Below are 16,669 nucleotides of genomic sequence, written 5' to 3' on the forward strand. Positions count from 1 at the left end.
AAAAACAACATGCACTCGATTTCCTCCATTGTCCTGTGTGTGCGGGTAGCGGGTGTGTGTCGCGTAGAAGATTACGTCACGGCAGTTTCCTGCAGCGTCGCTATGACAACCAGGTACTATTGTGGAGGTACTATCTGCAATGGAAAACGGAGCAAAATGCGAGCCGAGCCGAGCCGAGTCGAGCTGGTACTGGTAATGGAAAAGCGCCAAGAGACAAGAAGTGCAAACACACAAACAAGGAGCCCAGGAGGGAGATGGACCGGCGGAGGATCAGGGGGAGGGATGGAGGGCCAGGTCCTAAGAGGGAAACGGAGAGAAAGACAAAGACAAGGAACCCAGGAGGGAGGTGGACCGGCGGAGGATCAGGGGGAGGGACGGAGGGTTTTGCCACGGATTTACACAAGCTCCAGTCTGGATCCAGAACACCTGAGAAGAGATGATGCTGACCCCTCAGAGGACCTCAGATGCTAACACTGAAACAACATACAGAACTAACAAATATTGCTACTTACTATGCAGTCACATTATAATTGCTGTTAATAATGCTCATCGTCTGGATGACTGTCTTGTATTAATTTTTCTGAAAATTCGTGTCATATGCACATAAACGGATCACCACTTATAAGCTACTACTTAATATTGTATTAATTTGTATCGCAAAAAGCACTATAAAAATAAACTTGAATTATAAAGTGTGACAAGTACTTTTGAATAAAATAGCACCCTGCCAAATTCAAAGACTCCATTTAACAAATTTCATTCTTCAAAAATTTAAGTATTGCACTAGACAGGTCACAAGACATGCAAAACAGATTTATATTCACATGAGAACTCGGAATACGAGGAACTCGGAAGACGAGAATACTGGGTAACGGAAGGAAAGGAAGGAAACGTAAGGAAAGGACTCCATGCAGACAACAGGAAAAGACTGGTAAATATAGGGAGGCTAATGACTAATAAGTGAAGACACCTGGTGCAATTAACAGGAGTGCAATTACTGTGATCAAGGGACAAGGCTAGTGGGAATTGTAGTGCCTACTGTGAGGTGCCTAAGGGGAAGTGAGCCCACTAGTGGACACCCAGGGAAACAGAGACCAGACAGCGTGACAAAATGATTTCTAGAAAAAAAATCATTGCAACAATTAGAAGATTGCAAATTTGATGTCACTGCTTTTAATCAATCAAAAATATCAATTTAGCAATCACAAAAAAAAATATATAAAAAAAACTCTTAAATAATAACCTTAGTGTCACTAGACTACAAACATACCATAAATAAAAATTCTTAGTCTATACAACTAAACAGCATTAATACCTTGTACCTAAAATGTCATGCAGAACATCAACTTCTCAAACAAACAACTAATAATAGTATTCTGTCAGTCTGGTTCTCAAAACACAGATAAAGATGACAGCAGCCGTGACAGTTCCAGAGAAGATCTATACGATAACCAAGATCTCTCCAGCTGTTTTAGCTCTAAAGCCCAACCGATCCAGCAGCAGTTCTCTGTCTGCCTGAACCCAGCGGAGACAGACGAGACGCTCTGGAGTTCAGAGCCGAGCACTCGGAGCCGTTGGCTCTGGAGGACTCTGAGGCTGTGGACTGAGGACTGACTGAGAGAGCGCCTCCGTCGGCCCGCTGCTGCTTTGAAGAGTACGAGGACTCTCGGCTCCTCCCAGGGGCCTCAAACTCAAGCGGCTCCTGTAAAGATGGGGAGGCACGACACAAGCTAACTGGACTCAGAGGCCGGGGAACATCTTCAGTGTAAGCAGGAGGTTCTGAATGAGTCCTGGATTCAGCTTGAGCGATGTCGGCCATCTGTGTGGTGATTAGAGAAATGAAAATATAATAAATATAAAAAAAACAATCAATAAATACACTACCATTTACAAGTTTGGTGTTGAAATCTTTATTATTGTTTCCAAAAATGTCTCCTCTGCTCACTAAGGCTGCAGTTCTTTGATGAAAAAAAAGAATTAAAACAATTATAAATAACTCTTTTCTATTTTAATATATTGTAAAATATAATTTATTCCTGTGATCAAAGTGTCACATGATCCTTCAGAAATCATTCTAATATACTGATTTGCTGTGCAAAAAAACATTACTTGATTATTTGAAATAGAAACCTTTTGTAACAAATGTTTTTTACAAAATACATTTTTGAAATATTTTGAAATAGAAACCTTTTGTAATAAATGTTTTCTACAAAATACATTTTTGAAATATTTTTGAAATAGAAACCTTTTGTAATAAATGTTTTTTACAAAATACATTTTTGAAATATTTTGAAATAGAAACCTTTTGTAATAAATGTTTTCTACAAAATACATTTTTGAACTATTTTTGAAATAGAAACCTTTTGTAATAAATGTTTTTTACAAAATACATTTTTGAAATATTTTGAAATAGAAACCTTTTGTAATAAATGTTTTCTACAAAATACATTTTTGAAATATTTTTGAAATAGAAACATTTTGTAATAAATGTTTTTTACAAAATACATTTTTGAAATATTTTTGAAATAGAAACATTTTGTAATAAATGTTTTTTTACAAAATACATTTTTGAAATAGAAACATTTTGTAATAAATGTTTTTTTACTAAATACATTTTTGAACTATTTTTGAAAGAAACATTTTGTAATAAATGTTTTTTCAGCTGTCTTTCTTCAATGTAATACATCCTCACTGAATGAAAAAATTTATATGTAATATAATTATATATATTAGTGCCTTAAAACTATGAATCGCATCCAAAATAAAAGTTTTTGTTTATATAACATATGCATGTATACTATGTATATTTATGTATAGATAAATTCAAACACATGCATGCATATATTTGAGAAAAATATATTATGTTTATATATTAATATATAAGAATATAAACGATATAAATATGATATAAATGTGTACACATTGTAACCTTCCAACCGAGAACTCTCAGAAGGACTCATCACAAATAAATTTATAAGGGAGGACTTCATTGACTATTATGGAATTAACCAGAATCAGAAACACAAACCAAGTACAAACACCTAAGTAATTGCATAAATGTTTATATCAAATATGTCCCACAAAACCATCAAAACAGTGAATCAACAATTGAAGATATGCATGCATGGTTTCTAAGTTGACATAGTGAAAAAGGATAAATGGTAGCAAACGTATCTGGTCATTGTCCATACCACAGGTGCAGATTTAGTAGTTAATAAATCATAAAACAAATCAACAAAAAAACAAATAAATAAAATAAATGTTTTTTTTTGTTTTCTCTTATTTCTACTCACTGCTGAACTCTCCCTCCTCTCCTCATTTTCTTGGCTGACGTGTGTCCTCTCTGTTGAGGAGAGCTGAGGATGTCCAAGAAGCCCAAAGTCTGATTGGTCTATTCCAGCCATAGATGCAAACTGGCCAAGCCTAACAAACAGCCAAGTATCAAATTGCCAATGAGAGTTTTGAAGTTTCACAGTATGGCATTAAGACTTCATGAAACAGTAATGCATAAATCATTCAGCAGATATTAGTCAAATGTGAGATCAGACAGACCCAGCGTCTTTCAACAGATCTAGGAACGCGTGGAATTTTTGGAAGGAGGATTCGATGCTTTCCAGCAAATGTTCATCCTCCAGAACAGAGGTGCTGAGATGGGCTTCAGACAGCGATTGATTCAGACGCCGCAAACGCTCATTCTCCAGCTCAAGCTGCAGGAAGAGACATGTTAATACAGAGCCACGTAACTTTTCATTTTACAAGCAGAATAACTGGGGAGACTTGCACCTCCACCAGACGAGAGCTGGTTTTGAGTCTGTTGTTCCTCTCCTCTGCCAGCCTCAGACGACACTCTTCCAGCGCCACCTGTGTGTGAAGAGAGGAACTGCACTGTTGTCCTGTATACACAGTGGCACCAAACCATTTAACATCTCATACATTTAAGCCACGCTCAAAAAAAACAACAACTAATTATAGATATGAATAACAATTATTATGATTGTCATTACATTAGATTACAAAATATCAAAATCTTATGTCACTGTATACTACAACTTTAACTTTGAGCTTGTTTTTTTGTTAAAATCACAATTAAAATTGCAACTTTTGTCACAATATTATTTATCTTCGCTACTTTTCATTAAATTATATTAATCATTTTACAGCAGTCTTAGTTTTCAAACTTTGGAAAGAAATCATAAAAATGAGAATGACATGATTATTATACTATAAACAGAAGCCATTACAATATTTATTGAATGAACATTATTTATATATTTTACCACCAATTCAAATGATTTAATTTTGTTTTGTTTTTTTAGGTTGGTGTGCTTGTTTACAGCAGTGTGACTGAAGAGCTTGAGATTCATGTTGCATTAAGAAAACAATAAAAAGGTGTGCATTTCAAATCAACTGGTGATTTTGTCAAATTATGCAACGTGTTTTTTATTTGTGTGCATTTAAAATACATGCAAGGCTAACCGTAAAATTAGCTTTACTAAATAGTTTTAAACTATACAAATACAGTACATTATATGAGAAGCAGTGGAAATGTGCGTGACGTTCATTCCTCAAAAACTGAGAGAAAGTAATACTCACATGATGCATGATGGAAAGTTTTAGTGGACCAATTTAATTAAACTGAAAATCTGAAAAGTGTATTTTAAAGGATAGCTCACCCAAAAATGACAATTTACTGTTAATCTACCCAGTTTCTTGCACAAACTGAACAAGACCTCACTATATCATCAGGAACCACAGGTATTCATTTTGTGCCACCTGATATGCTTTTTCGACCCTCAAAGTGACGGCAGCTGTTGGTGAATCACCAAGGACCACAGATTTAGCTAAAAATCTTCTTTACTTCTCTACAGTAACCATGTGACCTCTTGAAAAACTTTTCAATTAAATTTTTTTCAAGCTTCCTCATTCAGTAAACAGACGAGAGAGAACAACTGGACAGACTGTTACTGCGGCACCTGTAATCGATTATTCTCCCGCTCTAGTCGTCTGAACTGGCAGCTTGTGATTTTCTCCCGAGGACCCGGTACATCTGCACCATCCAGCTCCTCCGACTCCGACCCCGTCTCAATGGTTACCCGCACAGAGGTGGCGTTCTGATGAAGAAACACATCATAACACCCTCAACACAGGATGATGAATACGAAAAAAAATTCATACGAACATTTCAGACTCCGTGTGCAAGGACCATAACACTAAAACGAAAGAGTTTTTAAAAATGTGACTCAACTTTCAAGTCGGTGTACTAAATATATAATAAAAACACAGTCCTTACTTGAAAACTCTGGTCTGTCAGCCCATCAGCCTGTGATGCACCTCTTTATGGACACAGAGAGACACATTTACGCATCTTATTGACTTCAATGGAAAAGGATTGAATTCCTTCTAAAACATTCTGGAACAGTTCCTGTTCCACCTGTCTGAAATCTATCCTACAATTGCAAAATATTGCAAACATCTTAGTGCTGACCTTTGTAAGCCAGCCCGTGCAGCGGTGCGCCATGGGACGTACCCCACAGAACCAGGCCGAGGAGGCCTCCACACAGAGTTCACAGATGACGATCGGCGAGATCCTGCACAGAACGGCCTTTAAATGGTCCAAAAGAACCTACAGAACAATACAAATAAAAATAGCCAAAATACTGCACATACCAATTCGATATGTAGCTTTTCCTGCATTCTTCCTCCTTGACTGCCGTGATTGATCAAGAGTGCTTTTGGGAGAAGGAGGTTTAAGCCACAGATACTGAAACACAACACAGCGACGATGAGTTCATGTAGCCAGAACCCAACCAACTAGAACACATAAACATGCAAAAGTTGTCTGACCTGCGAGTCATGGCTTTTAGTGTTCATGAGAACCTTTTTGAGCACAGCCTTCACCACATCATTATCTAAGAGACAAATGACAAAACAATGTGATTTGGAGGTCCACCTTGCTGTCTCACAGAGCAACTGCTGATCAGGTACCATTATCATTTTGTTCATTAGAATATTACAGCAACATAAAACTGCATTCACAACCCATTTTATGACTGTAGTGTATTTCTAAATGCACCAAAATATTAGATGCTAAAAAAGTATAATACCATTCAAAAGTTTGTAAGAAATCAGTAAAAATAAATAAATAAAATGACAGTAAAAAGATTCATAAAATTAGAAAAGATTTCTACAAAAATATAATAAAACTTTTTTCAACATTGATAATAATTAAAATATTTAATGTTTCTTGAGAAAACCTTTTAAATTATTTATATATATATATATATATATATATATATATATACAGTACAGACCAAAAGTTTGGACACAAAATGACTATGACAATTGTAGAGTCACACTGAAGGCATCAAGGGCTATTTGACCAAGAAGTAGAGTGATGGGGTGCTGCGCCAGATGACCTGGCCTCCACAGTCACCGGACCTGAACCCAATCCAGATGGTTTAGGGGTGAGCTGGACCGCAGACAGAAGGCAAAAGGGCCAACAAGTGCTAAGCATCTCTCGGGGAACTCCTTCAAGACTGTTGGAAGACCATTTCAGGTGACTACCTCTTGAAGCTCATCAAGAGAATGCCAAGAGTGTGCAAAGCAGTAATCAAAGCAAAAGGTGGCTACTTTGAAGAACCTACAATATGACATATTTTCAGTTGTTTCACACTTTTTTGTTATGTATATAATTCCATATATAATTTCACATGCGTTAATTCATAGTTTTGATGCCTTCAGTGTGACTCTACAATTTTCATGAAAGTCATGAAAATAAAGAAAACTCTTTGAATCAGAAAGTGTGTCCAAACTTTTGGTCTGTACTTATATATATATATATATATATATATATATATATATATATATATAAAACAAATACATAAATAGAAAATAGATATTTAAAAGTTTTACTTTTTAAAGTAGTACTATTCTTACTGTTCTTCTAATAAAAAATCTTTCTGACCACAGACTTTTGAATGGTAGTGTAGTGCTGATTTGGAGTAGTCATGTATCAATGCTTTGGATCGATTACCGACAAGCGGGTTTCTCCTGATATCAAGAACACACAGAGTGGAATTGGACTGAAGCATCTGCTCTAGAACTCGAGCTCCTTCGTTGGAGATCCCACAGCGCTGCAGGTCCAACGCTAGGGGAATATAACACAGGAATGTGGGTGTCTGCCAGCTTCTGCTATACAGTATATGTACGTGTATGTGTGGAAGAGTGACTTGTCAAACCTTTGACCCACAGGTCCTCTGCAAGCTCGCGGGAGAGTGCCGTCACTCCTCGGTCTCCGATAAGGATGTTGTCGTTGAGAGTGATTCTGCGCAGTCCGCTCATTGCTTCAAACTCTGCTTTCCTGTAGCGCAAAGTCTCCACCCACGCCGTGCTATGCCGTCTCATTGCCTGGTGCTAAACCACAGATGAGTCTCATCAGTCTGAGGGGGTTCTAACTTTTTATCATGACATTTAAAGCAGATCTTTTTTTTTTCACAGGTAATTCTTTTGGAGGATTCATTTATTTACGTAGACTTCCAGGAATGAATAATGTTAACAAATGTTAACTTGTACCTTTATGATGTTCGCCATATGCTCCGCTCCCTGCCAGGTGATATTACAGGAAGTGAAATCCACTGTCTTAATCACTGAGGAATATTTCACACTCTGACAGATGACTGAATGACAGAATCATACATCAAAAAGAAACATTTTTGCATTAATAACTCAAACATAAAATATTCAGCATATTCAAAAATATATGCATACAACATTTGCACATGCTTTTCACAGATAATCAATGGCATGGAATGAATGAATGAAATGTCATAATCTGTGTGGTGATTTTAACTCACCTTCCAAACCTTGATCTGCGATTGGACAGTGTGCTAAAGACAGATACTCCAATGACACACTCTTAGCTAAACCCTAAGAGAATTTACAATGTTAATTAAACAATACATAATAGGATTTAAATAAAAACACAATAAAAAGCAAACATTTTTTTCAAGGAAATAAAAATGAAACAAATGAAAAATAAAACAAAACAAATCAATAGAAAAAGAAATACAACAAATAAAACATTAAAACAAAATATAAAGGGCTTTAATATAAAATAAAATATAATATATAATAAAAGAAGACATAAAATAAATAAGAAATAAAATACATAAAAACATCAGAAATAAAACAACTAAAATAAACAAATAATTTAAACAAAACACTTAAATAAAGCAAATTAAAAAGTAGAAAAAAAGATTAATAGATTAATTTAAAAAAAGAAGTCCATCCATCCATACATACAAACATTAACACATTATAATCATTATACATTATATAACCATTCACACATTATAAACAATATAATCATTATCAAAGAGAGGCTTAATATTTCACTCCACCTTTGTGAGAGCCGTGAGGTCCCTCTCTCTCAGTGGCAAACCGTGCAGCTGAAGGGTCTTTAGGCTGCTTGACTCACACAGGCACTTTTGCACAGCCTTGCACAACTGAAAAGTCATATTCTTGGAATGAATCACAGGGGTTTTCTTCTTACTATGAGACCTGGAAGAACCTGAGAAGATAAAGACACTCCATCATCATAAGACTTACCACACTGATGAGTTTTGATGAACCAGGACAGCTTTCTCAGCTAAAGCACAGCTACACAATATGTTTCTTTGTAATTTAATTTCAATTACTTACTTTGCAATGTAATGAAATTATAACAACAGCTCGGCTGTAAAAATATTCTAGATGGCATTCTGTACATTACATAACATGAATTTGCAACAGATTTTGTGCACTATAACAGATAAAACAGATACTGTGTATGGAAAGCCGTTTTAACATTGATTCTATAAGCCAGTGGTTTTCAACCTGTGGGCCGCAGAGGTATTGCAGGTGGGCCGCCAATTACTATTAAAAGAAACAATAATATTGTTCATACAATGTTGGGGTAAATACTCAAAAAATGTAATTAGTTACTAGTTACTTCTGTAAATTGTAATTAGATTACTTTACTAGTTACTGCATTTGAAAAGTAACTTCACTACTTATCACTTTACTGTACTTTTTTACTTTTTTTAAGGAATTTTTTTCAAAATTCCATTTTTTTGTATTATTTTTTTTCTCAACTCCTTTTTAATGGTTAAATTTAACTGTATTAATCAAAAAGCATGTCTAATTAATTTAAATCATAACACATACATTTTCACAGCAATTTATTAAAAGTTAAAAAAAAAAATACATGTTTAGGGCCCTATGAAATTGTTTATTTTTCTTCACCGTATGTTTGATTTTTTTTTAGCATGTGTAATTATTTAAATGCATAAAAATATTTCAAACTTCATTTATTAAATTTTTCTTAAAATAGTCTTATGAAATGTTTTTTCATTCATTTAGATTTTCTTTTAAATATTGAAAATTAAGCAAACTTAATTTTGGGCCGCGAGTTGAAAAAGGTTGGGAACCACTGCTATAAGCCATACTAGTAACTATTTTCATGGCACTAGTACTTATTATTTAGATACTAGTATCTTTTACATTAACTACTAGCACTTATTCTTTAGGTACTAGTGTCTTTTGTAAAGTTAGTAGTACTTATTCATTAGATACTTGTTCTTATTTATTAGATACTGGTACTTATTCCAATAGTGACTAGTATTTAATTATACTCTTCTTAAGAAAAAATGAACTTTTACTTATTTATTTAGTTACTAGTGACTTTTTAGACCATAGATATCCTGAACTTAAAGGGATAGTTCACCCAAAAATCTAAATTAAGTAATTAATAATTCACCCTTATGTCGTTCCAAACCAGTAAGACATCCATTTATCTTTGAAACACACTAGGGCTGTAGCTATCGAATATTTTAGTAATCGAGTATTCTACCAAAAATTCCATCGATTAATCGAATAATCAGATAAAATGTGTTTTTGCTTAATTAAAGTGCAATATTAATTATGCAAGAGAAAATAAGACTCCTGGGTCTCTTAAAATGTACAACTTTAAGTTTCCTTTTTTAGAAATTTTTATTTTTTATTTTTTAAATGCATAGAATGCAATGCACACATAAAAAATAAACATTTAATTATTACCCATTGTTTCTCTGTACTTGTACTGTGAACAATGACAATAAAGTTGACAGATGAATTAATGACAATAAAGTTGACAGATGAATTAAGTGCCATTCAGTTGGGGTTTTAAATAAAGCATTTTCTGAGATGCACATTAAACATTAAACACATAAAACATTAATTTAATTTATCTTTTAATTATTGAAAATTAAGCAAACTTAACTTTTTGGTAAACAAAGGGGATTTACTGTTAAAAAATAATTTTTTTAAATAATAAAAAATAATAAAAAAATAATGTTTGATATTTTTTTTTAGTAGTAGGCTATGTACATTCTGCTGAACAATAGTAATACATCTCTGGCAAATACTTGTCTAAAACAGGACTTTTATTTTGACGGGTTGACGTACCTTTACAGCTCTGTGTATGTGATGTGACGCTAGTTTTACTCAAATCAAACGGTTAAATGCTCATGAAGTGACTGTCAGAGCAGTTCTGGAGATGTTGTTCATGTGTTCACATCCTCATTTAGTGAGACCGCAGAGGCTGAATTACCGGAGCGTCACGCGTGCTTCCGTGTGTTTAATGAATGAAGACGCGCTTCTGCTCCATTCCTTAACAGAGACATGCGGAACAAGCAGGATTCATATTTAAATAGACTGTTCTGGCTTAATATTTACAGATATTAGTCCATATTGTGATTTGATGTAAGTGCAATGACCTATTTTTTTATTAATTCATTCAAAATTTGGCAAATTCCGTGCCATTCTGCGTTAAACTGTAAATTCTGTTTTTATGACTGGATTCCGTGATTCCCTCCGCGTTTTCTGCATTGCGGAAATCATAGGGCCCTAGTTGTGGCTCTATCTTGCAATGGACACACGCCACGACGTTCTCTTTACGTTTGCCCGCGCCCTCAAATCAAAACATTGCTGCCTCCTTGCAGTATGCGACTTTGGACGCAGCGCTTGTCTCCTTCCGCTTTGTGGGTGACGTAAACGCGTTGTGTCACATTAAAACAATCATTGCGAAAGAACCTGACGTGAGATTTAAATTAAATTAAAAGAGGCTTCGAGGCAGAGCAATTTGCCTCGATAATTTTTTGTAATCGAGTTACTTGAGTTACTCGAGGAATCGTTTCAGCCCTAAAACACAGTTTAAGATATTTTAGATTTAGTCCGAGAGCTCTCAGTCCCTCCATTGAAACTGTGTGAACGGTCTACTGTCCATGTCCCGAAAGGTAAGAAAAACATCATCAAAGTAGTCCATGTGACATCAGAGGGTCAGTTAGAATATTTTGAAGCATCGAAAATACATTTTGGTCCAAAAATAGCAAAAACGACGACTTTATTCAGCATTGTCTTCTCTTCCGTGTCTGTTGTGAAAGAGTTCAAAACAAAGCAGCTGGATATCTGGTTCGCGAACGAATCATTCAGTTCACCAAATCGAACTGAATCGTTTTAAACGGTTCGCATCTCTAATACGCATTAATCCACAAATGACTTAAGCTGTTAACTTTTTTAATGTGGCTGACACTCCCTCTGAGTTAAAACAAACCAATATCCCGGAGTAATTCATTTACTCAAACAGTACACTGACTGAATTGCTGTGAAGAGAGAACTGAAGATGAACACCGAGCCGAGCCAGATAACGAACAAAAGACTGACTTCTGTTAAATGAAGCCATGCCAGATCACAAAAATAAGTTATTTTAAAAGACTCGACTGATGTTGTGAAGTGAATACGGACTACATCATTATACTTTTGTTGGACACCAGGTTTGTAAACATTCCTTGTGTTTAGAGCTGAAACAACGAATCGATTTAATCGATAAAAATCGATTATTAAAATAGTTGTCAACTAATTTAGTCATCGATTCGTTGGTAAATAACTTTTATTTGCCGTAAACGGCTCATTTCGTGCATATTTCAAATCTGCGGTGACCAAAGTGTGGCAGTAATGAGCCACCAGAGGTTTTACTCAGCCAGTACAGCAGGAGAAGTTGCGAATAGCCAATAGCTGGCCTCGTTTATGTCACGTGCTTCCCGAACAGCGTCTCTGCAGCATTTAGCGGGATGTGGGAGAACTTTACTTTGAGCCTTCAAAAAAGAAGAGTAACCTGTAAACTCTGCACTACTGAACTGTTTAAGGGGATGTTCACATATCGCGTCTTTTGCGTGCTCAAGTTCGTTATTTCCAACACCGCACCGCATCGAGTTAAAAACATCTCAACTTTTCAGAATGCTGCAAGCGCATCGCGGGTCATGTGACAAGAACTAACCAATCAGCTTCATCCTTTCCCGTAACAACGTTAAAAGCTCAGTCAAGATGAAAGGAACAGCTGATCATAGTTGTATATGGATTTCCATTTTGAAATAAATTTAGTAACAGAGCTACTGCAAGCGATTTTTTGAGCTGCAAATCCATTTATCCTTTGCTGAAATTTCCGCGTCTTCAAGGAGAGAGCACGTCATGGTTGCTTATCAAAGGCAGACGCCTCAGGGGCGCTTCTGCGCGAGCGCTTTGGAAAGAAGGAGAAAGCAGCGCGCCTAGCGTTTTTCCACGCGTTTTTAGGCGCGATTTGTGAACGGCCCCTAAGACTTTCATTTGTGCAGATTCTCCAGTACAATGTTGTTCGCAAATGTTTAGTCGTAAAAGCTGATAACATTGCTTTTTAACAGTTAACATTAAAAGCTTTACAAACATGTTCTGTGATCAGTTTGTAGTTTACCAGTTCAAAATTCAGTCGTGCAGCCTAATTATGACTGAATGACAGAGGTAAATGTTTAAAGATATTTGAAATGCACTTTTTTTCTAAGTATTCACTGCTCTTTTTCACACAGCAGGTTTTTTGTGTGTGACTGTCCAATTTTTTTTTCTGGACAACCTTCTGATGGATTTTACTTTAAATTGTGAGTTCCATTCAGGTTTCATGCCACTGGCACTTTATTCGAAGGATTGTTTACAATTTCTCAGCAAAAGCTATAAAGCTGTTTCCCAGTAAATAATAAAATACAATGCACTGCAATTTTATTCTGTTTTATCCTTATTCTTAGTGAAAATATGTTCTAAAAGGTTCCTTAATAAGCTTCGTTCGGGATGTTAAACTACTTTAGGAGCTCTTAGGACTGCCATGGTGAAAACATTATTTTAAATCTCCTTGTGAAATTTGCTAGAGTATGGGTCAGTGTTCTGATTGCAGAAGAGTTCGACAAAGGATTACTAACACAACTCCAGGTATATTTTTGATTAGGATATAACAGTGCAAAATGGTTAAAATCTCTTAAAAATCTATACTGAAGGATAAAGACCATTTATTAATAATTTACTTGGGGAAAAAATGGAAAAAACTAAAATATAAGTACATAAACCGATTAATCGATTAATCGTAAAAATAATCGACAGATTAATCGATTATCAAAATAATCGTTAGTTGCAGCCCTACTTGTGTTTTCATGGTAACCAATTAGCAAGATAGGCTAACATACAAAGCCAGTTAGCCTTACTTAATCAAATTAATTAAATATATTAATGTATGGTATTACCATGTGGACTCTGATTGGACGGTGGAGATGTACCCATGTATATGTAATAATCTGTTTAAATTAAGATATCTCTAAATACATTCTCACTAGTTCTTTATGAGGTTAAAGATAAATCCAAATGAACAGGGACTCGTAGTTATTCTGCTTTATGATATAATCTTTTAATTTCTGACTAGTAATTATTGCAATAGTACTGTCTGCATCTAATGAATAACAACTAGTACATAAAAATGAAGTACTAGTCACTAATGGAATACATACTAGTAGGGATGTAACGATTCACTCAACTCACGGTTTGATTCATGGTTTTAATTTCACGATTTGATTCAGGAATTTTTTTTTTTTTTTTACAAAATCCCCTCAGACTTGCATTCATATACTAGTCAAAAGTAAATAGCTGATATCTCAATGAGGGATCCCCATAGAAGTCAATGGCAAAAATGTAAAATTTGTCACTAGTAACAATATAATAGTTACTAGTAACTACTGAAATAAGTACTAGTATCTAATGAATAGGTACTATTATCTAATAGATAAGTACTAGTATCTAATAATAAGTACTAGTATTTAACCAATAAGTACTAGTATCTAATGAATATGTACTAATACCTAATAAATAAGCACTAGTATCACTAGTAGTTAATGAATAGGTACTAGTACTTAATGGAAAATATACTAGTATCTAAAAAATAAGTATTATTAATGTTAAATTAGATACTAGTGCAGTTTATAGATTAAATGTTAAAACGGCTTGCCATATACTACTGTCACTTGTCTGTTAACTAACTTTGAGCTCCAGTGCTGGTGAGGTGGCAGCTCTTCACAGCAACATGCTGGAGGTGTTTGTTGATGGCCAAGGCTGACAGGATGGGCGTCCAGTCCGTCAGATTGATGTGATCAGGGTTAAACTCTAACATCCCCCGACTCAGGCTGGCTTTCAATGCACGGACAGGAGCTGATCCCTGAGCCGCACACACCTGATCATAGTAACCTTCAAAATCCTGAGCACCTCTCCGACGGATCTGTGCTGGTTCCAGCATCATGCAACCTAAGACAAATAATGGAAAAATGTAAGATCTGCTGTCGCATCTACATTTTAACTTTAAATATTACATTTAAAGTTAATACATTTCATTGTAATAAATGGCAAATGCTAAATTATTACAAATGTGTAATTACACATATTTAAATAAATGACATACAAATTTCAACAGAAATGAAAACAATTAGTAATTATTAACTTGCATATAATGACGTACTTAAGTGGTTCAAAAAGCACTAAAGTAAACTACCTGTATTTAATATAAATGTAAAGTATAATACAATTCTTTTAATTTTAAATAACATGCATTTAAGAGCCCAAAAACATTACATTCAGTTTGCACAAAAGTATTATTTGCATAATAAATGCTCTTTTTAAAGGTACAGGGATGTGTATTTATTTTGCCAACCACAGAAGAGATTATTAACGCTCAAATGTTCCACAGGTAACAGTTACATTAGCACAAACAGAGAGACAATGATCCATTATCATGTGGAATTAAAATATAACGTTAATTAAATGAAATGAGTGCAGAAAGCGTCCACTTTAACCTCTGGTGGTCACACCAGGGAGTCTTGTATTGTAATAAATCTACTGTAAATCACTTCAAGAATGAAACCATCAGCTAAACGAAACATTATAATACAGAAGGCCTGTCTCTGCTGACAAGAAAACAATTCTCACTTACTCTTTAGATCCGGATCGCTGAAGGTTAAACTCACATCGAAATGCAAATTCACTCCAAAATAAAGTGTATATAGCTAATCTGGACAGGATATTCGTCACATTTCCACCTTTTATCGTTTTTTTGTATTATGTGCACGCGCACATGCAATAACAATAATGAATCTGGTGTTGTCTGAGCTACAGCAAGCGGTTTAAAGCTGATTTAGCTGATTTAGGCTTTTCCTTTAAAAGAGTTAAACGCTTGTTAGCTGTTTGTTAGTGCTGTTGTCGTGGTTTCCACTCTAGAGACTGAAAACACACCCAGCGTGTCAAAACAAACCGCGGCGGTTTGAAAGAGAAGCAGCGTCTCGTTCTGCGCGTCAACCTCCATCTGCGCTTCTGCGCTCAGCGCCACCTGCTGGCGGGAGCCAGCACAGCGTCTCTTAAAGAGCCAGCTTATGGAGAAATACAAAACAATAACTCGCTTTTCTGTTGTTTGAATGTTGTTTGGAGTATGATATGCTGTATCCGTCCAAATTGATAAATTATAGATATCAAACTGCTAGTTATTCAGAAATCAGTATGGTCGCATCAGAACAACAGTGCTATTGTAGAAAGGAAAGTGGAAAGTTTTTTTTTTTACGAGCGCAGCAACTTAAAATGTTTGATTTCTTTTGAGTTCTTCGCAGTTTTGGTTCTTGGTGTTGGTTTAAAAGCATGGAAATAAGAAGATGCCGTTTTCCTGACTCTCTATATGTATTCTGAGTCCCTTCATTTTTACTTGGAAAGTAGTTGCAAATGTTTTCCTTGCTTGCTTTGACTACAGCAAGCAAAAAGGACAGAGTTTTGCCTAAATCCAGACCTTTCTACGCAGAAAGCTCTCTTTAATTGTGTACAGCATGGTTTGACCTTTTAGTCTTTCCAAGCAAATATTTATTTATTTTTTATTTTTATTTTTTCATTTTAAATATCAAAATCAGAAACATCTTTTCCATCTCTGCTCTTAGAAAAGCCTTGTCTTGTACACTCATATCACAATATGCTGTGATGTGTGTGGGGTCAGTTTACATTTAAACATAATCTAGAAGAGAAATCAGGTTCAATCATAAAATCTCTAAATGGATTATGTCTCTCAGTAATGCAAACTGAACTGATCTTACGGCCATAAATCAATGAAAAAATCTATAAAATAATAAGGAAAAAAATATATTAGACACCATTCTAGAAACAAAGCAAATAAATTCAGCACTGAGGCAGCATTCAGCACCTGTCTGAGATGAATGATTATGATTATGAATGATTATGACCAGATCAACTTGTCCAAAATCGTTCTCAGACATTAGAA

The 16,669-nt window shown here is 35.1% G+C and overlaps 1 protein-coding gene across 2 annotated transcripts; it reads right to left on the reverse strand.

Moving 5' to 3' along the window:
* Positions 1 to 1,212: 1,212 nt before the first annotated feature.
* On the reverse strand, positions 1,213 to 15,747 carry cep78 (centrosomal protein 78). Of its 2 annotated transcripts, none has more exons than XM_059503167.1 (16): positions 15,646 to 15,747; positions 14,404 to 14,664; positions 8,400 to 8,569; positions 7,854 to 7,926; positions 7,573 to 7,676; positions 7,239 to 7,413; positions 7,034 to 7,147; positions 5,845 to 5,909; positions 5,668 to 5,761; positions 5,486 to 5,588; positions 5,291 to 5,333; positions 4,974 to 5,111; positions 3,784 to 3,861; positions 3,553 to 3,707; positions 3,294 to 3,423; positions 1,213 to 1,819 (listed from the first exon to the last, which is right to left on the reverse strand). In XM_059503167.1, the coding sequence occupies exons 1-16, from the start codon at positions 15,713 to 15,715 to the stop codon at positions 1,478 to 1,480; spliced, it is 2,115 nt and encodes a 704-aa protein (XP_059359150.1). In that variant the 5' UTR covers positions 15,716 to 15,747; the 3' UTR covers positions 1,213 to 1,477. The 2 variants fall into 2 exon arrangements, with proteins under 2 accessions (XP_059359150.1, XP_059359151.1); XM_059503168.1 differs by having other exon boundaries at positions 15,347 to 15,700.
* Positions 15,748 to 16,669: the final 922 nt, after the last annotated feature.

This window comes from Carassius carassius, chromosome 21 (genome assembly GCF_963082965.1).
Source record: "Carassius carassius chromosome 21, fCarCar2.1, whole genome shotgun sequence".
Classification (NCBI taxonomy): Eukaryota; Metazoa; Chordata; class Actinopteri; order Cypriniformes; family Cyprinidae; genus Carassius; species Carassius carassius.